At 40.3% G+C, this 24,324-nt stretch overlaps 1 protein-coding gene across 2 annotated transcripts in view; it reads right to left on the bottom strand.

Annotated features, from left to right (window-relative positions):
* gpm6bb (glycoprotein M6Bb) overlaps window positions 1–11,730 on the bottom strand; it is a 36,105-nt gene extending 24,375 nt beyond the window's left edge. For both annotated transcript variants that reach the window (XM_077617909.1, XM_077617910.1), the window contains exon 1: window positions 11,588–11,730. In XM_077617909.1, coding sequence (XP_077474035.1) covers window positions 11,588–11,591 — 4 coding nt within the window. In that variant the 5' untranslated portion in view covers window positions 11,592–11,730. The remainder of the gene's footprint in view (window positions 1–11,587) is intronic.
* Between the last annotated feature and the right edge of the window lie 12,594 nt (window positions 11,731–24,324).

Genomic DNA, 24,324 nt, shown 5'->3' with positions numbered 1-24,324 from the left:
GCCGGACCATTTTAGATATAATATTTAGATTTTTTTTATAAATGGATTAAAAGAACTGGATTAAAATCTCAGAATATTCAGTTTTTTATAGATCTAAAACAATGTTTATTTTAGCTTTTTTTATATATTTTTAGATTTTACAAAATGATTTTTGAACTAAAAACACAGAAAAAATGGATTAAAAATTACAATTATTGATTTAAAACAGGGAAAATCAGGAAATTTAATATACATCTATACTCTTCATTTTAATTTGATCCTAAAACAGAAAGTCGGCACTCATGATTTACTTTCCCGGGCCACACAAAATGATGCGGCGGGCCAGATATGGCCTCCGGGCCGCCACTTTGACACACGTGCTCTAAATTCTCCCTGGGTGTTATTGTGAGTGTGGAAGGTTGTTTGTCTTGTGTTCTGTGTTGTGCTGGCTACCAGTTTAGGGTGTGCCCTGCTTCCTGCAAAAGATAGGAAAAGGCGAAACTCATTTCTCATAGACGCGGGAAAAATGAAAGTATTTGCTTCCATGGACGGAGAAAAACGTCAAAGACACGTTGAATGGAAGGGGCTAACAGGTAATTGAATATTAATCGATGATCAAATTGATCAACAACCATTTTGATTGGCGATTCCTCATTTAAAGACAGTAGAGATATTGTTGACCTAAAAATAAAAAAAAATGTCCAAATCTATTTTGACCCTCTTATTATTAAATAATCTATTTTTTTGTTATTTGTATTTGATTTTTTTAAACGACAAAAAATGCATAAAATATGAAATATGTTGACAATTAAAAACTAATCATATATTAGTCAACTGATATTTCAATTAATCGTTGACATTGCTGTCATTGTCCAAAACTTAAGTGTACCTTTTTTTTAATAAAATATTTTCAATAAAAATGGGAAAAAGCAGAAACATTTGATTTACCTTATTTTAAAAAGTTTGACTATTTCTATATTTTCAATGAAAATAGAATGGGGGGAAATGGAGAAGTTGGCATCAAATATAGTCTGTTTTTTGTTTCCATGGAAATCAAGCTCTCACTTAGAATACTTGAAATGAGGATGTCCCCAATGCGAACATACAGTTCAGCTGCAGGCTTTGACACCCCCACACACACAAAAGAGACATGGTGGGAGCAGGGTGCCGAAGGGGTGTTTCTCATGAATAGAGCTCCTCCTCCCAGGGGATCTCTTTCCACTATTGTCTTCAGCCTCACTGCCAACCTCTCACCCCTGACCCAACACTTGGCCCTTTCTCAAACTCTTCTTGTATGCCCCCATGAGCCTCAAACCTTGCCATAGTAAAGCAACCCAGCAGGCCAGTGTTGGGTTCTTCAACTGACACTAAACACCCCAAATTGGTCTCAAACCACGGCAAAGGACCTCCAAATAATTGGCTTCTGAATAGTTCAGGCCATGTTAACTTTACTGAACCATGGTCTTATTGCTTTGAGTGCTGATATGCAGCAACTTGTGGCAAACTGAAAAATACATAGACAGCAGAACTCATTGGCTGTAATAAAATATCTGAAGCTGTCATATGAATTACAATACAAGCAGGCTTTGAAAAGCTGATGGTATAGAAAAGTCCAATGGCGGCATTCAATGTCAAGGAGTTAAATAAATTTTAAAAAGTTGACAGGAATTTTGAAATGATGACTATTATTTGTTATTATTAGCCTGTACAGTGGTTCCTCTACATACGAGCAGCTCTACCTATGGGATGCTCGAGATAAGAGGAAAATTTCGAGCAAATAATTAGCTCTAGATACGAGAAAATTTTCGAGATGCGAGAAAGCCAGGTGGCCCTGACATGAGGCTGTTTATCATTGTATTTTTTGCCGCATCTCTTTCGTGTATAACAGATATCTACGAGCACTGAACGGTTTCTTCACACGAGTTGCTCCTACACATGGACCAGAAAACGCACAACGCACAACGCGCATGCACGGGCAAAAAGAGGGCTTTCTGGGTAATTAAGTATACTCGTCCACACAACCCCGATAGCCAATGGCACCCTTACTCAGAATAAAACTTCATTAACCACAATCAATACGTGGGTAGGCTGAGCTGTTGCATTTCCTGTTTTTCCTTCCTTAGCCTGTTAGCTCCCGCGATCGCTCATTCAAGACTACTTCTCGTTGGCAAGCGGTCGTGCGTTATCCTATTGGGAGGACATTTGTGTGCATCATTTTCGGAATATTTTGAAGGGAATACAACAGCAAACATCGATAGCGAACGTAAGGGTGGTTTTTGCTGTTTTTTCAGAGGGTTGGAACAAATTAATTTGTTTTTAGTTCATTTCAATGGGAAACGTTCGTTCGAGTTACGAGAAGATCGACATACGAACTCAGTCCCGGAACGAATTAAGATCGTATGTAGAGGTACCACTGTACTTGTAACATGCACTGCAACTTTTCTAAAGGATTTGAACAAAGGAATTGGGATAGAGCGACCTTTTCAAAATGGTGAACTTAGTAGAAAAAAACTTTTGGAAAACTTTCAATAAGACTGTGGAGTGTTTCTGTTTGTCTCAATTGTGGTTCATCCCATTTTTAGGAGGTTCAGCAGAATTCCTTCCACAGCAATTGGATCCAAACCCAAGTCTTTCTGGATCTTCTTTTTGTACACAATGTGAAGCAAAAGGCCTTCCATAAACTTTTCCACTTGGCACACTACTCTTCAAAAAGGAAGATAAAGAGTCAGTGAGATTGATTGACTGATTAAAAAAACTGATTAGATGGTGTCTCCTTGGAATTTTGTCCCGATGGAGTACAATCACATGCGAACCTTCTTCAAGTTAAAAGGAGTCGTAAAAAGTGGTTCTACACATTCCAGATGCTGCAGGAGCCTTTTCCCATACAGCAGGGGTCAAAAGCTTCAAATGACATATAGGCGACATTGATAAAATAGTCATAACTTGAACAGATCCCTCATTGGAAGTGCGTGTGGTTTCGTGGTGGGTTACAAATTTTAGAATTTCTCTCCCCCCAAAGCTGCTATCCCTCTTTTTTTAGCTTGTTGCATGATTTAGCATCATATTCAAACATAGATCTTTTCCAGAATATCATCATTCACAAGCACTTGAAAAACGCAACTGTGGGATCTGTGGGCTCTCCTCCCCCCTCCACTGTTGCCTTCCAGCCAGCATCTGTCGGCGCACAAAAGCTCAACTTTTGCAGACTTTGGACAGCTTGGCAGAGACGCTTCCTGTGGGCCCATCGCGCCTTCCTCCCGAGGATTACAAGCAGACAATGAGAGCTCTTGCATGGAAACCAGTGAGAGATAAAGCAGGTGTGTGTAGCGGCCGTTAACTCGGTAGCGCAACATCGGGCTGAGTCGTCAAAATGGGATGCCGCTCCTCCCACGTTCAATAACTGAATTTTGCATCCTTCACCATTTAGCATTCGTTATTGATAAGATTAATTTGGTGTGTACCCTTTATAGACGATCCTTGTGCTGTGCAATATGGACAAAAATCTTTGATAAGTCACGGTATAAAACATTTTACTTATTTGTTGAAAAATTGTACTACAACATTGACAGCTTTTCCCTCACTCACTTCATTTTCTAATTGACATTAAACGGACCTGCCACCAATGTTAACTACATCAAGTAGTGCTGCAAGTTAAAACTATCCAGTATAGGCCTAACCATCAAAGTAGCATGCATAATTTTACTCAAATGTAAAAATATCTAATATATAATAAATTGCCTACTAACAAGTGATACTAGTTTTTACTTTTAAAACTGCCATATATCAAGTTAGCATAAAATCATGAATTAGTTAATATTGATATTGGAAAAAAATTGGGTCACCTATGTGATATGTTTGCTATTTTCAATTATTTTGGCATGAATTACTCTGATATGATTGGCAGGGGGAGCAAATTTGCTAACTACTGAGCGGTTATTTTGGCATGCATTACTCTGATATGATTGGCAGGGGGAGCAAATTTGCTAACTACTGAGCGGTGATGGTGGTACGCACTCATAAAATGTAGCAAGTCACCGCCAAATTGGGCGCCATCTCCTGACCGGATATACATTGAAGGCATAGGTCTATGGTCATAACGGCAATTGTATAAAATGTTTATATGTTTTAATTCATTTTCCGTACTGCTTATCCTCAAAAGGGTCGTGGGGGGTGCTGGAGCCTTCCCCAGCCAACTACAGGCAGGGTAGACCCTGAATTGGTGGCCAGCCAATCGCAGAGAGCATGAGGCAACCATTCTAGGGGCAATTTTGAGTCTTCAACCAGCATGTTTTTTAAGACTAGGGGGGAAACTGGAGTACCCAAAGAAAATCCACGCAAGCCCGGGAAGAACATGCAAACTCCTCATAGGAGGCCCCGACAAACTACCCACTCGGCCACCGGGCTGCCAACTGTCTACTTAAAGTCTTAATTTATCATGACTTATTGAAAGTTGTTCTACTCATCTCCCTAAAATGGCTACTTTAATTAAAAAGACAGAAGACGAAGCAGTTTTGGTGCCTTTTAAGGCATTGGTTCTTTGAGACTTTTTGTGGGTCTAGGCATGATAAACATGCCAACCAAATGTCTTCTTCATGACACGAAGTAGCTAGAGGGATTCAATTTTATAGTGTGTTTGACGAAGCCCTAAAAGTGACTCTAAAAATGGCCTCTTCAAACCCAAACAGCAGACTCGGATCTTTTTACACTGCCTTGCCCATTTGGGTTGAACTTCCAAAATATGTTGAGCATGCCACTGAATTCTTGGTACTAAAAATAAAAGCAAAAAAAACTAACACGAAGAGGACCTTTTCCATCCCAACATCTAGTTCCAGCACCACCAAAACAATTCATTTTCCATTCACACCAGCTCCAATCCGCCATCGGGCTTTCCAAAAAAGCACCCGACCATTCTCATTGGTGCACCCTAACAAGCTTTTGTCTTACGGTTGTTTAGCTGCGGTAAAAGAAAGTGGCCAGCACAAAGGCCGATCTGTGGCGCCTTGAATACACTCGAACGGGCTCCGGGCCAGCAGCTCAACCCTTACCAAGTCCCACAGTGGAGGAGCACTAATGAATTCTGCTCTCACACATGTTCCTCTGCCATTGACGGCGACAGACCAATCCAATTCTTTCCAATAGGAACAAGCTCAAAAACCAAATGGAACTCTTAAATGAGTTTATCACTAGTAGACATCCAATTGATTTGAACAGGGAGGGTCGCAGAGAATGAACAAACGTTCACACTTCAAATGCATCAACGTCAATGTGAGGAAGCCATGAAAAGCATACATTTTCATCAGCCTGGTGTTTTAAACGTGTAAATCAGTTGATTGCAAACAGGTACACACATTTTTTAAAGTTGGAAACCATAACCTGCACTAATGCAGCTTTGTGGAATAGTTTGGACAGCCATGCCTTGAAGGGACCATTAAGTGGGTCGAACATTATAGGTCATGGGTGTCAAACTCGGGTTTGTTCGCGGGCAGCAATAACATCAACTCGATTTCATGTGGGCTTTTTAGATATATTTAGATTTTTTTTTTAATTGGATTATAAGAACTGGATCTAAATCCCTAAATATTCAGTTTTTTATTGATATAAAACGGTTTATTTGAACTTTTTTTCTTAGTAAGGGAAAACATCTAATAATCATTTGTTTTTTATTTCAAATGAAAACATTTTTTTTAATTTATTCAATATTAAAGTGAAAAACCGAAGATATTTTTATATATTTATTTTTAGATTTTACAAAATGTTTTTTGACCTAAAAACACCAGAAGGAAAAATGGATAAAAAATTGCAATTATTGATTTAGAAAGGGGAAAATCAGGAAATATAATATACATCTATAATCTTCATTTGAATTTGATCCTAAAGCAGAAAGTCGGCACTCATGATTTACTTTCCCGGGCCACACAAAATGATGCGGCGGGCCACATTTGGCCCCCGGGCCGCCACTTTGACACATGTGTTATAGGTCAACGCACATGTATAAAATAATAATAATAATAATCAACTGTAATTGGTAATTCAAGGGATTAATCCCGACAGGTGCATGAAATATCTCGGTAATTTTTGTTGTTTTTGACTAAAGACCTTTTTTTTAAAATGATTTTGAAAAATCCAAGCTATTTTGCTGCTCCAATGCATCCATCGCATTGATAAGCCTACATACAATCCTGAAGGATAATAAAATGAGCAAACTTTGGACCTCTTGGGTAAAATGGACTCCTGAAAGAGCACATTTCAATGATCGATTATCCCCAAAATTCATGTAAACATCTAAAGTGGAGAAGTAGACGATTAGTCAAGTTTTAGATATTATATGTGATGTGTTGTAACACCCACTTGTCTCGAGTTGACTCGGGTGGTGCGTATTTCCACATTCATTCATCTTATAGTAAGCGAAAAAAGAGCCTCAGTGTAGTTAAAAATTATTCACCCACCCTACCATGCATGTTTTAGGAATGTGGAAGGAAACCGGAGTACCGGGAGAAAACCCACGCAAGCTCACGGGGAATATGTAAACTCCACACAGGAAGGTCAGAACCCATCAGAGATTGCATCTTTGATCTCAGAACTGGGAGGCAGATGTGATTGCTCTAAAATCAATTCATGATATAAAAATGAATGTCACATTTTTTATGAAAATTGGGTCCTGTAAGTCTTCTCCTAAAGCAGAAAAGCAAATATTGGAGAAATTCCTTGACCTTTTGTGAATGTGACTGGGCAGAGCTTAAATCAAGGGAAAGCGGTGTGAATTTGCAAATTCGATAAAGCGGCCCAGCTTGTCATTGTAATTTTGCTCACTATCATATGATGATGATGCACTGTGACTCAAACAAGACTCACATTTAACTGTATCATTATATTCATGGTTGTGAGCAGCCCTTCCAGATCAAATGATTTGGACGTCAATCACTGTCAACAGCATGGAAACACAATCACTCACACACAGAGTGAGCAGGCATCTAAGTCGAGGTCAAGGCCATTGCACATGCTTGGGCACAGGCATCCCCAGTCAGGACCTTCTATTCCATCCAATCACTTCACAAGTCACAATAGTCAATGGGTTTCCATTGTCTTTACCAGGTCACTACTTCCCAGAATATTAACATTCAGGCAGTACGCCACAGATGCTGCAGGAAAGAACAAAAAGTAGAGCGACAAAAAGTCCAAAACATGGATTAAAGGTCAGCAAGTCTTGTGACACTTCAGAGCGGATGAATTTCACAAAGTGAATTTGGCAGTAAGCTCCGTTTTCGGTGCATTTAGTAACTTTTATTATTGTTTTTTTTCCAGGTTAAATGCCTTTTGTCCTAATTTTTTTCCTTAATTTTTTTAAGCTTAATAATTATTTTTTTATTTAGGTTTTATTTATTTTTATGTATGAAGAAATATAAAATACAATACATATAGTAATGAAAAGAAAAATAATATCGGGATTAATAACAAAAAGTGTATGTCTTTAAAATCATTTTAAATAATTATCTGTTTTTATTCATTAAAGGTTTTAATTGATAAATGTAAAAATAGTCACGAGCTCGATGAAAGGTTAAAGATACGTTTCTCTACGTTGTCATTGTTAAAAATAAAAATAAAATTTACAATGTAGTACTCCAATCTACAAGTTAAATGACTACAGAAAAACTGTTTTCAAAAATTGCTAAATTCATTAATATAATTGTCATTGCCTACGTGGGTTTCCCCGGGTACTCCGGTTTCCTCCCACATTCCAAAAAAATGAATTAATGATCAATATTACTGTCTTCGTTAATCTTCAAAATATCAAACAGCCGTGCTCTTGTTGACAACCAAAATCGGTAAAATGTATCAGATTTATTGCTCAATCAGAAAGTAACTTAAAAAAGTTGGATTCATTGCCTCTGCATGAGAACTAAACGCGGTCAACTGTTGTTCCCAAATGGAAACGATCCCAGAAATAATGTGAGCGCCTCATTACTGAGCATCATTTCTGCAATTAATGATCACAAATTGAAGACGTGATAGTTTTTTTCAGCATGTTGATGGAGACACAATGGAGTCACACATTTGAGTCGTCTCTGGGCTGCCAAAAAATGGCGCCCAACTGCAGCTGAAATGTTTTCGCTGCTGTTTCGATACATTTCAGGGAATATTGAGGAAGACAAAGTGACTACTGACATGTTGTTGATGCTCCAACTCGGGAAGCCGGTCAGGCTGCACGCCGCACACCACTTGTGCGCATGCAGATGTGACACTTTCCAGACCCCCACGCTAAGATTGCGCAGGAATGTGGAAATCGGAGACAGTGGACTCATCTTCGAAGACAAAAATCAACTCAAACCATAAGTTGTGTGAGTGTTTCATCTCATAGCTTGCTCTGTATTACATCTGACACCACGTTCACGCCTCCGCGCTGTGAGGAGCAGCTGGAAAACATATTACATCACCCGGTCATAATACAACGTCAACCGAAACGCACTCAATTCGGATTTATTTCCTTGTCCGAAAATCTGGAATGATGTGGACAACCTTCACCTAAAGCGTGTCGGCAACGTGTTTCCGAAAAGTGTCAACTTTAAACTAGAGTTTGGCTCAAAGTACAAATGCGAGCTCTGCTTTCGATTAGTTGAGTCTTAAATATGACATGTGATGGAATCTTTACAAAACAAATTGGATAAAACTGTGCATCTGTGGATGTAGGAATGTGTTTGACTCCTTCAGTGCCAGACAGTGATAGACGTCCAATAAATTCGGGATTGGGAGGACTGGTCGCTAGCTTTCCTAGTCATAATGGATTGGATGCCTCTCGATGAGAAAGGCAGTCGATGATTTGGATTGGATTGGATAACTTTATTCATCCCGTATTCGGGAAATTTCATTGTGACAGTAGCAAGAAAAGGCATAGTTATAAGTTAGACAGTACAGTCGCAAAGGCAGCAGAACAACAAAGCAAAAGCACAAAGTACAAAGCAAATCATAGTCAATGGGATCATTAAGAATCACCAAATCAAATCATTAAAACAGAAAAGCAGCAAAAACACAAAACAAGCAAGAGTGGACAGAGCTACTGCCACCGGCTGCCACTTGAACGGCGCCATCTTGGTTTCAGTAGCAAAAATGGATTGACTCAAAAAGATGTTGTAAAGTTGGACAAAAACTGGAACTTAAAAAATAATAAATAAATACATTTTTTTTAATCATAATTCGATCTTTGAAAAACAACAGATCTGGACCACTTTCCAGTCACATGATCGGATTGGGGACATCCCTATTTGTAACTTGACTCAAAATTAACTACTCAGCTCTATTACCATTGAATTTTAACAGACTGTTAGTCACCAGTAGGCCCTAGACCAGGGGTGCCCATTACGTAGATCGCGATCTACCAGTAGATCGCCAAGGAACTATTGCTAGATCACCAACGTCCTATTGGTAGATTGCACGACAATAACATATTGATCCCTCCCCTCTGTCAGTTTCCTTAGCTTATGAATTTGGCATGTAAGTTTTAGTATGCTTTAGCATGAATCGAAAGTGGATTTTCACCCCCATTCCCTGCCGCTCCCATGGATGTTGTCTAATGCGAGGTATATGCTTGTGCGGATAAGCTTGGAAGAGTGACTGCATATTCTCTACCTCGGTCACAGTCTGCAAAAGTTCCCCATCTTGTAGAAGACTTCCTGTGTGTGGTTCCAGTTTTTGTCCAACTTTACGTCTTTTGAGTCTGTATCCGTTTTTGCTACCGCAACCAAAATGGCGCCGTTCAAGTGGAAGCCGGTGGCGGTAGCTCCGTCCACTCTTGCTCGTTTTGTGTTTTTGCTGCTTTCCTGTCTTAATGATTTGATTTGGTGATTCTTAATGATCCTATTTACTTTGATTTGCTTTGTACTTTGTGCTTTGCTTTGTTGTACTGTCTAACTTATAACTATGCCTTTTCTTGCTACTGGCACAATGAAATTTCCCGAATACGGGATGAATAAAGTTATCCAATCCAATATCAACGTAAATAATTGCTGAGCTTTGTCTGTGGTCTGTAAAAAAAGGTAGACCGTGGAAGGTTAACTCGTTGAAAAGTTTGCACACCCCTGCCCTAGGCTGTCCCTGTTATGTGGCAGATGAGACAACAAACAACCAGCTCTTCTCCCAATGAATCCAACTTGAATGTTTTTAAAGAAGCCAGAGTACATCTGTACCGAAATGGTGGGAATATGTGACCACACATAGAAATGACCCAAAGGCTGAGTGAAAACCGAATTGGTTGAAAGTTGTGAACAACGTTTTTATGTCTCAACTCCGAGAAAGCAAGTCCTGTATTAATCGTTTGAAGGAAACCACAAAAAGATGCTGTGAGGACGAAGACTGAGAATGAGGGGGGGGGGGTTCCGTTCAAAGGCCATGTTGCTGTGAGACTCCGGGGCCATTCAGTGAACTTGGGTGTTGGTGAACGGAGGCGTCGCACAAAGGAGAGCCTCCAAATTAGGAGCACAAAGACGCCTCTATGGGAGCCTCCCAGCGAATTAATGAGCACTGATACATATTCTCACAAACAGCTCATAAGCATGGGGGGGTCACGGGATTGCATTCTCGCAGCCATTTTGTGCACGGAACAACTTTTTGTCAGGGTGGTTTGGGGGTTACCTTGAAAATTGCGCACACCTGAAAAGTTCAGTACATCACAGACTAAAATTAAACAGCCCAGCAAACAATCAGCAAATCATCGGTTTCTTTCATCATTATTTTTTGTAAGTTAAAATTTAGCTGCAGTAGCGGTGCCATATTTAAAGGTTATGAGAGGTTGACAGTGATTGGCTCCGAATGGATATGTGAACGCTCACTCTCTAACCAGCACAAAATGTCTTTCTCAATTTTACCTGCCTGAGATTTTCTGCATCCCAACTACAAACTAAAAACATGTAGTTTTGTCCTTTGTATCATTTTTTTGGTTTTATCCATACTGAACTTCTAACACCATTATGGCATTTCATTAAAAAAAAAATTAAAAAAACTTTAAAACAGTAACAGTTGTTTTCTGCAAGTGATTTTTAATCATGTTTTCTTGGAAATCAAAAGACAGAATACCTTTGTGGAAGATTTTGAGGAAATGTTTGTTTCATCTAATTATTTATTTATTTATTTTTGCAGGATTATACAACAGCAATTCCACATCTGATTTCCACCAACCACTAAAAAAATGTATATATTAGTCCTTCCATTTCTTTCTATGACTTTCCAACTTGTATTAACTAATTGGCTACCACTGACGCTGGTAGACGTCCAATCCCATTTTACTGACAACCCCCTAGTTCAAGACTTGATTGGACGTCAATCGCCGTCAGTGGCACTGAAACACAACCATTAACTGCCAGAGAGAAATCAGTGAGTGAGCACACATGCAGCTCAACCCCGGTGCAGTTAATCTCTCTAATCGCTTTCTTCGTCTGAAATCCCACTGTGGACGCGATTTATATATTCAACAACACTGTTTTACAGTTCATTTGCACATTTTTTTTCATTCTTAACTGAATTTGTAAGCGACAGTTACACCCGCAGAAAAGTTTGCAGACTCAAAGCAGCCCCTTGTTACTAGCAGATTGCTAATAATAATAAATAAAAGTGCACTCACCCATTTTTAAAGATGTTCCCTGTGAGTCCGAAGGTGTTGGATGCAAGTTGTCGGGTATTTTTGGGTGCACCACCGCAACGAGGGAGTCCCGAGATGCGCACTAAACTGGACGCTCGCAAACACTTTGGAGAATGCCTCGGCGTGTGACGTCATTTTAAAGAGTGGGCGGGGCTAGGAGAGTGGTGGACTGATGAAAGAGATACTCTTATCTTTTCTTCATAAAAGAGATACTCTTATCTATTTTTTTTTCATAAAGGAGATACCCTTATCTATTTTTTTTCATAAAAGAAATACTCTTACAGAAGAGTAGTTAGAGTGTGGAGTTTGCATGTTTTCCCTGGGCCTGCGTCGGTTTTCCCCGGGTACTCTGGTTTCCTCCCACATTCCAAAGACATGCATGGTAGACTGATTGGACACTCTAAATTGCCCAATAAACGCAGTTGATTCATTAAATTATTTTCTGCTTATTCTCACAAGGGTCGCAGGGGGTGCTGGAGCCTATCCCAGCCAACTATGGGCAGTAAGACTACACCCTAGACTGATCACCAGTCAGTTGCACGCCAAACAGAGAGACAAACAAGCATCCACACTCCCAATCATACCGCCACCAGCGGGAATCGAGCCCACGACTGCCCGCACCAAAGTCAGGCGAGTGAACTCTACACCACGTGGCGGCACCAGAACAAAATATGTTTACTACTTTTTATAATTTCTTTGGAGCACTGTGTGAAGATGGTGCGGGGGATTATATATAAGCCTGGTGGTCCACCCGTTTTATTTATAATGCACGTGGAGAAACCTTTCAAAGTGCTGCTTTTAATGTCTTGGACAACTGAAGATGGGCGACCCGAGTGGTTAGCACATCAGCTTCACATCTCTGGGGGTCCTGGGTTCAAATCTAGGTCATGTCCATCTGTGTGGAGTTTGCATGTTCTCCCCAGGCCTGCATGGGTTTCCTCCGGGTACTCCGGTTTCCTCCCATATTCCAAAAACAGGCTGATTGGACACTCTTAATTGGACTTAGGTATGGGTGTGAGTGTGCATGGTTGTCCGTCTCCTTGTGCCCTGCGATTGACTGGCCACCGATTCAGGGTGTCCCCCGCTTCTGCCCCAGAGACAGCTGGGATTGGCTCCAGCACCCCCCGCAACCCTAATGAGGATAAAGCGGTTCAGAAAATGAGATGAGATGAGTATATGTAATGTTGAAAACAAAAAATAGAAACATGCTGCAATGCAATTTAATAGATGCTGCTGTGCAATAGACTTAAAGATCCTTGCAAAGTGTCCTCGAGTGACCTCGTTCTTAGTGCATTTTCCACTCGTATTGACGCCAAGAATATTTGTCATGTTGGACATGGACTCTGAGCAGACTGAACGATTGTGTGTTGTTTGCCTCACTCAAACCAATCACCATCCGGTTACCAAGGAGGTCCCGGCGGCCCCAGGGCCGATCTGGCCTTTTCACTTAGGGCCAAGTGGGCGACGCTCCATGGGATGTTTCATGGCGACATGGCAAGCAACACTTGAAAATAACAACCAAAAAAAAATCTTCAGATCTAATGAGTGCGTTCAGAAAATGGACCATTACAAACCCCAGTGAACGTTCTGTAGGGGATCCAAACCAGATTCTCAATGATTTACTGCCTTGTAAAGTGGCTCATGGTCTGTTTTTGTTATTTAAACAAACAGGAAAAAACTCTTGGGGTCAAAAGACTATTCCAAAAATTTCACAATTGCTGTTTCTAAATCACCATTATTCACACGCAATGTCTTCCATTTTTAGATTAAGAATCCAGTTTACAGTAAGTGAGCTGACTACTCTAATTATGCGATGATGGAGATGAGCAACTGCCACTGACTGTGATAAATGTTCTATTTAATCTGGGATGGCAGGCAAAGAGTTCAAGGTAAATGCTGGTGGTGAAAAAGTAATTGCAATGTAAACGCACAAACCTTTATGCTACATTCAAAGCCACTGAGTTAATGGGCAATAAGCCAAAGATGAGCCGTGAATAATCGCAAATAAATCTGCTTTCCAAGGACATTGAAATATGACGATTCGCATAACAACACTGCGACGCACATTTGCAGTGTGCTCATACTCCCAGTGGGCATTTTTGGGAGGGGTCACATTTGGACGAGTCATCACAAAAACAAAAGAGCAAGTATGCGAGGCCTGCACACAAGTGGGTCACCACCACTCTTGTTAGTCACCGCATGAGTGGAGTGAGCAATCTTTTCCACTGTTAAAACGCAGCAAGCCAGCAGCCGAGAAAAGGGAAGAAAAAAACAAAAAAAAACGTTTTGCAGTGACTCCCAAAAACATGTTAAGTTTAGACTTCTTATTCTTGTTTAAACTCATGGTCTGATGGAGTGACCTTACTTCCAAAGACCCCAAAAAGTAAAGCTACCAAGGACCACAGCAACTGTGCTTTGTATTATGCTGCTATCTAGTGGTTTGTTACAGTATTCATTTACTTTATATGATGAATATAAACTAAAAAAATAACTTTATATACAGTACTTTGTGCTAGTTTTCCATGTATTGTGTTTTTTCATGCCCAATGAAAAAAAAACATTAAAATTTCGAATTTTCAAAGGCTATTTGTCCTACATTGTTGTCAGATTCACAGAAAACTTCACAACAATATCAACGGCTTAGTGATCAGACACTTTTTGGCCAGGCCGAATGCCCCCAAATGTGGCAAAAAAAACTTCCCCATATATTTCCAACTCTTTTTCAGTGACAAAAAAACAATTTCCATTCACTAATCATGACAGTTTTAAACTTGGAACTACAAAAAAATATATTCATTGGCTGTCATTATTTCTGACAAAAAGTACTTAAATTGCCCTAAAACACGTGTCAAAGTGGCGGCCCGGGGGCCAAATCTGGCCTGCCGCATCATTTTGTGAGGCCCGGGAAAGTAAATCATGAGTGCCGACTTTCTATTTTAGGATCAAATTAAAATGAAGAGTATAGATGTATATTAAATTTCCTGATTCTCCCTCTTTTAAATCAGTAATTGTAATTTTTTTAATCCATTTTTTCAGTGTTTTTTGTTCAAAAATCATTTTGTAAAATCTAAAAATATATTTAAAAAAAGCTAAAATAAACATTGTTTTAGATCTCTAAAAAACTGAATATTCAGGGCTTTTAATCCAGTTCTTTTAATCCATTTATAAAAAGTCTATTTAAGTTTATCTATAATGGTCCGGCCCACATAAAATCGAGTTGACGTTAACGCGGCCCGCGAACCAACCCGAGTCTGACACCCCTGCCCTAAAACAAACAAAAAGTTGTTCTACAGAATTTACACCTTTTGGTTTAAGGTGGAAGTGCATCCCAAAATCATGCCCAATGAAAAAGAGATATTTTAAACTTGAAACAAAATTATTTCTCAGAATATATCATCTTACATTTGATTCATACTCTTCTTTTCTCACCCAACCACACACCTTCACGCCCTAAATCGGACCCCCCAAATAGGCCCTGACCCAAAACATATTTGACCTGTTGCTATAGATCTACAGAGACTACAAATCATATGTGGGATATACTACATTCTGTGTTTAACTTGAATCCTGTACTATGGATTCTATATTTGGTGGTAATGAGACTTTCTCCTTAATTACAGCAGAAAATGAAGCATGAAGAAATATTTTCCCCAAAGTATGACTTTTATTATTAGTAATTTTCATTGTATTTTTGAGACTCAAATGGGAATGGCAGGCGCACACACATGCATGTCAACATAAATCAACATTTTCAATTAACAAGCGGCAGTGAGATGTGGTTTTTTTCCCCCGCTGCGTGGAAGTAAATTTCTCCAGAGGACTCCTGTTATGCTCCCTGACAGATTAAAGGAGTAGTGCGCCTGAGTTTACCTGAGGGAAATTATCAAGTCATTGGCTGACAGGCGACTCATGTTGTTTGAATGGTATCGCCCGCCAGCAGACGCCGGCTCCTCCGAGTTGAAAAAGATGCCGCCCGCTCAGTGGGCGATGCATCTTGTTCCTTTTTCAACGTTGACTATAAAAACCCATCTGTGCACGTGGCTGATTGTGAGATGGTGAAAGACCTCCTGGCATTTAATTGTCTAAAAATGAAGCTCAAATTTCAATGCCGTGGTTGTTGAGAAACAACTATTAGTTTGTCTTCCTGACAACTCACTGAACTTTAGGACAATTTAGATTGCTCAACGCATGATTTGGCAAAGATATTGCCAGCCCTAGTTACCTCAGCAGAGCCGGGAACATTGTCGGGGACCCATACCACCCTGGTCACAACCTGTTCCAGCTGCTGCCCTCTGGCAGACGCTACAGGTCTCACAAAGTACGGACAAATAGGCTTAAGGACAGTTTTTTCCCCCACAGCCATCAGGACTCTGAACTTGTGGTAGCACGACACACAATCCCTTCTGTGTAATAACTTCGGGGTGAGGTAACATGAAGGACGTTGGGGCGGTGATCTGCCTTCTGCTGGCTGACTGAAGGTAAGTGAGAAGACAGTGAGAGGTAAGTGATCCATTTTATTCTTTGCAGTCGTTGGGATTTGGTTGTGCTCGGAGGGTGATGCGATGTATCCATCACGGCAGAGTGCCAACGAGTCTGAAATTATCACTTATTTGGGCCTTTTGCCGGGAAAGCGCACTTTGTGGAGAAGCACTACCAATTTCGTCATACCCAGCTGGGTATGATGACAATTAGGCTTTTGTCAGGTCAATGATGATGACAAAGCCTATGTCTGATTATTATTATTATTATTATTATTTGGGGTTGGGGGAGAAAAACAGTGTTCTTGGAGGAAACCCACGCACGCACAATGAGATCACGCAGGGATTGAACCCTTGAACTCAGAAGTGAGAGAGAAAAGGGTTAACCACTCCTCTACCGTGCCACCTAAATCTAATTCATTTTCTGTTACACTTATCCTCACAAGGGTCGCAGAGATGCTGCAACCTATTCCAGTCAACTATGGGCGGCGGTACTCGGACGTTTGGTCGCCAGACGTTTGGTCGCCGGACGTTTGGTCGCCCGGACGTTGGGTCGCCCGGACGTTTGGTCGCCGGACGTTTGACAACATGACAGAGAGTTTACAGTTGAAACCAGCTCTCAAAATTATGTTCACCCGGGCGACCAAACGTCCGGTCGACCAAACGTCCGGGCGACCAAACGTCCGGCGACCAAACGTCCGGCGACCAAACGTCCGATCACGATGGGCAGCACGAAAACGACATCCCAAATTGGTTGCCAGCCAATCACAAGGCACACAAGACAAAGGTTTTCGGTTTTGATGATTCCCAGACGACACCACACACATTGTGTTTTTACCCCGTGAACAATGTCAATACCAGAGACTTCTATTTTATTCATTGAAAGCTTTGCTGACCTTCCACCATAAGAAAAACAACTATTACTAAATCATAAAAGTCATTCATGAAGACAGCTTTTACGAATGAATGCGATGATGGCATTTTATCCCTGCTGCCCTGTTCTTTCTTTCTTTTTTTAAACAAATGTGCCTTATCGGCCACTCCTGAACCCAAATGCTTTTTCTGTAACCATCTCTCGTCTCTCGACCTCATGGAAAATTGCGCTGCTACACTATATTATGAACATAATAGCTTATTGTCTCACTGCTAGCCGTGTAACCATTCATTACTACATGCAATTGTTTAAACAATGGTCCAATGCCGCTTTCATGGGATCAGCCACAAAGGAGCATTTTACCTTTAATTTCTCCCTCTGCATCCTGTTATGAATCTGTAGGATATTACCAACTGTGTGATGTATCATTAAAAAGTGCTTTTTTTGGCTGTGTGTTATTAAATAGTGCTAGGATAAACTCAATGTGCTGTTTTTCTCTCTCCAAAGGCTTCATTAGAAAGACATCAACCAGGGAAAGCTTCATCACACACATTGATTCGCAAATTATAGATCCAAGTAGTCAGCTGGGATATAATACAGTCAGCCTGGAATGGACTTTTAAATCTTGTTAGCTTTTTATTCCACTATGGTTGTGAATGCTCCTGTTTCCCTACTTTTTCCGATGATTGACGACCAATCCATTTGATCTGCGATTACCCGCTGCCAGCCTCTCCCATTTCAACTGGATTGTACGTCTATCGCCGTCAGGTAAGTGCTGAATGTTCTTAAAGCATCTCAAGTGTCAATCATTCCTGCCGGCTGTCCGCATCGTAACAGCACCCCCTCCTCCCTCCCTCACCGTTATCACCGCCGAACCATTTTTAGCAAACCATGGGGCAGTAAACACAGTTTCCATGGAAACACGGCCCAGACACACATTGATAAGCGGATTGGAGCAGCCGTATTTCTCCGATGAATAATGAAAGCTGAGAAAGCGGTGAGGGCTTTCGGCTTGTCGGCGCAATTAATGGCCGCCAATAGGAATCGGTTTGATTTTTCATTATGGGGAGCAGACAACCAATGGCTCTTATCTTATGCTTTGGCAAAATGTGCAACAATTTTCCTACAAGACATATTGATCTGCTGCATGTTTGTTTATCACATCAATGCAGGGAAGGAAGGATAGGAGAAAATCATCAACATTTTATTGATAATATTTTAGTTCAACCTCGGGTGCATGCTATTTAATTTAGGTTTGGTAGCTTGGTTATGACCAAAACTATTTAGCATGAAGAAATGCAAGAAGCCTGTCACATCTCGGTGGGCTTTGGGGCCTCCACGGGATGCACTCAACATGTCTGACATCCCAAAACAACAGCACAGCATGGCGACCATACCACACAGTGAAGGCTTGTATGTAAAAATACTGCGGTGAATTGTAGCCCATCTACAAAAAAAAAAGAATTACCATTCTGTATCAATTCTTTCAATACTAGCCATTTTCAGAAAGTAATAATTTGTTTAATTTCAGGAAAATCATCCAAATCTATCCAGTATTAACTCACTGCCTGCCATTGAGGGCAAAAAAAGTCCAATCTTTTTGCCCAAATATATTAAAGATTTTCATGGCTTTTCATCCTTTGGCTTTTCTGATTGCAATTCTCATAGACAAAGGTTTAAACACCATCTTATTTTGGACAGTATGGTGTTCAACCTAATGCTCTGATTATTAAACACCAATACACCACAATAACCCATCTAAAACTTAATGGCTCTTCCAAGTAAGAGACCTTCCGAACCCACCCTCTCTGATTAATCATCCTCTGTGTGTGGGTGGTATCCAACTTTCAAAGACACCACAGGACCAGAATAGTCTACCATCAATAGAAGAGGCCGCTTGATGGTGGCGTGACAGGCCATCCTCTTCACGCGCTCTTCACCACTTGACAGGCTGCGCGCTAATCACTTTTATGAAGCCATGCTTCTGCACGCGTGCTGTTATTTTTCTTCTGTTTGACGTTGTGATGAAAGAACACAGACACTCACTGGCAAAACGGCTATCTAAATACAATGTCACGCGTTCACATTCAACACAAGCCTCCGTGTGCGGGAGATTAATTCCCGCATACATGTAAGCTGTTCCTCTGTGTAAACGGTGGCTTTGCATATTTGCTGTAAGCGCCTCTCAAAGGACCAACTCATGTAAACTCGCCAAGAAACACATATCGTCAATTTTGCTTCATTCTGACAGATGTGGAACACAAGACGTGTACACATTGGAAATATATTGGAGCAAACAAAACTACAATTGTGTTTTAGTGCCATTCACGGTGCTAGACGTCAAAAGCTCAGAGCCATTTCACCGAAAATTATTTTGGGGGTGTGTATTGGGGGTCTTTACCTACCACTGCGAGTCCGCCACTATTCAACAACACTTTGAGTTCTGCACCCTCAATTTGCATTGTCTCATGAAACCTCAGCTTCATTTTTCAGTGATAGGATTTCCATTTTATGGATACATTTTTGTTAAGTTTATTTATGTAAAGGTACATGCAGACATTTTTGATGCCACTCCAGAAGAATCATTTCGGGATGACTACTGGTTGGTTAGATAGATTTACTATAAAAAAAATAACAGATCATCATCAGTATGCTATGATAAAGATGGAACGCTAGTGTTAGTACTTGAGCTAATCAAGCACTCTGAAGATTTGTTATTATTTTGTGAAATTTCGTTGTCACAGTAGCAAGAGGGTGAGGATGCAGAAATGGGAAAGCCATTTTAGACATAAATAGATAGGTAATAAGTAAGTTAATAAATAAACAAATACATGAATAAATATATAAATAAGCGTGTTGCTGAAATATATAAATATATATATATATATATATACATACACATAGATGTACGTGTATGCATACGGTAGGTCTTAACACTCAGCCATTAGTTTTGTTAAAGAGCCTGACAGCTGATGGGAGGAAGGATCTTCGGAAGCGCTCCTTCCTGCAATGAGGGTGCAGCAGTCTATTGCAGAAAGAGCTTTGGAGGGACTCCACAGACTCATGCAGGGGGTGGGAGGTGCTGTCCATGATGGACATCATCCTGGTCAGCATCCTCCGCTCTCCATATATATATATATATATATATATATATATATATATATATATATATATATATATATATATATATATATATATATATATATATATATAAAAAGGGATCAGCTGCTGTCTTCTACTTGCTGCCACTTCATGCGAGCAATTTAACGTCAACCATGAGAGGAGTTATTTATTTCTTTATTTTTAAATCCGGATATCCACAGAGTGCTACGCTGAAGCTCCTATGTTAGCACTGACAAAGCCGAATCTAACAAGCACTGAGGTTATCACAGAACACTCTGTCTGCTGCAAGAAAGTCAGGGCAAAGTAGATCTTTAACTTTTCTTTGCAATTGAAGTGACCTGTTTTAAAAGTGAACTTTTGTGATTCCACACTTGGTATGAACTTGTAACACTGTTTGACTGAATTTGAATAAGGAGCAATTGTGTTTAAGATGTTACTTTGATTAATAAAGAGATTTCTGATCAATCCAAACTTTCTATGTAGAGTCTTTCAATGTAAATATACCATGTTAATGAATTAAGGCTTATATGTGGATATGAATACTTTTTCAAGTTAGTGTAGATATTGAAAATGTTCCGAAGCACGTTCAGGGTTGTGGCTTGGGCATCCTTTAGTTTGGCATTCGGTTTACCCCTTCAAGAGTTGTGATCGACAAAAAAGTCTTTCATGGCCAAGGAGAAGCATGAAGGTGATAATTTAGAAACATGCTTGAGTCCAAATTGACACATCCGATGTCGAGAGCACGTGCCGACACATACGAGTCGCCGAGAGCTCGTTTTTTGCGACGGCGGAGGGATTATGATAATTGTGTTGTGGCACAAGAGAATTAGAAAAAAAAAATCCCCCTTCTCTTCAAGAATACTCATTAAAGCCTCTGAATTCTTCGAGCGAGCGTGTTGGCAGCCAATCGAAAGAGATCACAGTTATTCTGCTGCATCCGTGAGTGGAATTAGTGGGAAGACGAGGAACAAAGACATAAGGAATCGATTGCGCCACGGGTATTTCGTTATGTCAAGTCCGCTGCACCTGAATATCAGATGCATCGGATGTGCGTTAGCTTCCACGTGAACTCTGTTGGCGGAGTCCAAGTGAAAAGGTTCAACGACAGTCGTCAGCGCCTGCAATAACCTACAAGCTTCTCAAAACAGCGTTCCTCAAAGCAAGGCTGTCATTTATTTTTGATTTGTTGAATGATGCAAATTATTCAGAGGCATCATTTGGAAGTTATCAATGGAGCGGAACATCCTTCTTAGACAACAATACGCCCTTAATCCCATGCTGAATAACAACCCTCATTTTGTGTGCACGTGTGGGCGGCTTTAAAATTGCCCTGCTTGTTAAGAGGCTGTAATTTTTAATGATGCTGTGGATTTATGACACTTCCCTCATTCAAGCTTTCCTTTCCCAGTCAGAGATGTTACTTTTTCTTTTAATGATGCACCGGTTTGACTTTTCCTCCTTTAATTGCCCAAGCCACCTGGCCCAAAGATTCCCCCTTATTAAACTAATGGCCGTCAGTGCCATTAAAATGACACCAGAAGCTCTGCTCGAACGTCATTACAGAGCTGCTGCTGCTGGGAGACAATGTGAAAAGTAGAAAAGACACGGTGGTTATTTTTGCCACGAATAAATCAGGACACATTATGCAAGCTAAGTTTCCTTCACTTCCCAAGTGTTGGCACATACATGCGTATAATAACAGAGAAATCAGGGCTTAGATAAAAAACAAGTTGTATTGATGGATGAAAAAAAAACAATGTGAACAGGTGTAAAGGCAAGGTAAACAGGTTGTTAGCAATGCTGTTTGAAATTGGACATTTGTGCGATACAAATGTAGTGTATTGATCAAGGTTCATTGGTTATTTGGTTTACTTGTTTGTTAGGTGGTTCCTATTCAATCAGTGAAGGAGGCGACTGGTATGTTTGATGCCTGCCATTAGCAAGGCAGTTGTTTGGCCAAGTCATCTGTTTGTTGGTAAGTGAATCAGTTTATTGTCTTCTGACTTCATCGACTTCAAAGGTTGGCAGTAAATGAATCCTGTCGCAGTAAGACGATTCATTCTTTGGTTGTCAGTCAGTCGGATCACTCGCGGTTAATTGGTCAATAAACAATAGTTTTTTTCTTTATGGTTGTTAGTTTAGTCAGCTTGGATATAAAAAGTTGGCAATGGATTAGTCAGTCAATTTGCTTTATTTTGTTGTTGGACGGTCAATTGTCAATTCTTATGTTTGTTTATTGCCAATCATTTAGTAGTACTCGTTTGGGTTTTAGTCACGGGAGTCAGTCTGGGCATTAATACTTTGTCATTTGGTTGTTATTTGGCCGGTCATTTGGTTGTTGTTTTTGGTAGGCCGGTTTTCTGTCATGAAGTTTATCAGTCAATCATTCCAATTGTTGTCATTATTGGGTGGACAGTTTGTCTGTTTTGGCATTTGTCTACAGATTAAGTTAATGTTGTAGTCAAGCAGTCCACTTGTTGTTTTGCTACCTTGTGTTTCTTTGCGATAACTGTGTAAAATCGTCATTAAAAACTTCTGCAGAAAGCAGAAGCATAAAAAAGGAAAAGAAAAGTAATTTTGTTTGTGAGGAGGCTATGATTTCAATCATAAATACATGGAGGAAGCAGTACAAATTGGTTGATTCATTCATCTTCCGTACCGCGCATCTTTGTAAGGATTGTGGTGGTTGCCAGAGCCTATCACAGCTGACTTTGGGCGAAATGCAGAATACAGACTGGTCGCCACTCAGCAAGGGGCACCAAATTGGTTCAATTAAAAAAAAGAAGATCAAAACAATACTTGTATGTAGTTCTTGGTGCTTATTTCATAGTTGGTTTCTGTTTAAGGGTTAAAGTTACAGTTAGAGGGGGTTTTGCAGAGAGCGGGGTTGGACCCAAATGCAAGGAAGCAGGTAGATATGGGGAATGAGGGAGCGCTAATGTAACTTTAATAACTTAGACTTATTCAGAAAAATAACAAAGCCTTAAATACAAAAACTGGGGAAAGTGATAAACTACCAACTAAGACAAAGGAAGAAAACCTTACATGGAAAACACAGGGGAACAAGAAGCACTGGACGTGAATTTCAGAAAGGGACAAAGCTGAACGGGGAAGGTAAAAACGGGCATGAACACCAGACGGTCTGACCAGAACTCAATAGGCAAATACAAGGACAGGTCACACTGGGGGAAAAACCCCAACAAAACATGACAGAACCCATACCTAACACGATGACATGCAAAAATATATAAACCGACATACAAATAACCTATATAAACACACCGCATATCCACCACCATTCGATGCAATGTGACACTGGTGACCTCAGCATTAAAAGAGGCTGCTTTTCCTCGGGATCCGAAAGGCCAGCGTGATCAAGAATCCGGTCGGTAACCGAGCAACGCGCAAATATGGCCTTGAGCGGGTCACACTGTGAAAGCACACAAGCATTACACTTGCAAGAGTGCAACGTCTATCTTTACTTTTCAATTCTTTGCTTGCCATAGATGTCCAATCCATTTGGACTGGGCGAGACGGGCAGCTCCAACAAGTCTGGTAGGACGGATGCAATTTTGCTGATTTATTCTTAACAGGAACATATAGTGACAGGGAGAACATTTAGATGGTATTTCACTGGATTTCAGTTGTTGCGATAGATCCACCTGTTGCACTTCATGCAATAAAACACTAGTAATGACTTTGTCTATAGATTTCATACTGGGAATGTAATATTTGAAGCAAATTGGGTTACAGTTTCTTTAGTCTATGAGCAAGGAAACATACTGGAAAAAATGCTTATGGGGTAGTGACAATGGCAGCCACTTAGTGTAGATCTTTTTCCAACAAAAAATGATTAAAATTCTTATCAATTTCAATCGGAAATGTTAATCCCGACGTCGCCTCTCTTATAGCCTCTCCTCCTTTCTGTCTGTCACTCACATCTCATCTCGTCTCACTCAGAGAGGCCAACCTTTGCGCCTTCTCCAATCACATCCCTGCGAGTCTGTTTCCAGGGTAACCAGGGCACCAAATACTCTCCATCTAGCCTCTCACTGACTGCTACAGCCTTTGTTTACACTCTATGGACTATGAAGGGTGACCCAAAAAAAATCAGCTTTTTTGTGTGTGTGTTTAAAATCGTCCAAAATGATGCAAAATAATCCTAAAGTCAAAATACATCATCTTACATAAGTGAATACATACTGTACATGGCGCGTGCGTGTTCCATTGGAACCCAACGCACG

Source organism: Stigmatopora argus, chromosome 13, assembly GCF_051989625.1.
Source record: "Stigmatopora argus isolate UIUO_Sarg chromosome 13, RoL_Sarg_1.0, whole genome shotgun sequence".
Taxonomy (NCBI): Eukaryota; Metazoa; Chordata; class Actinopteri; order Syngnathiformes; family Syngnathidae; genus Stigmatopora; species Stigmatopora argus.
This window is presented reverse-complemented; position numbering and strand designations above follow the sequence as displayed.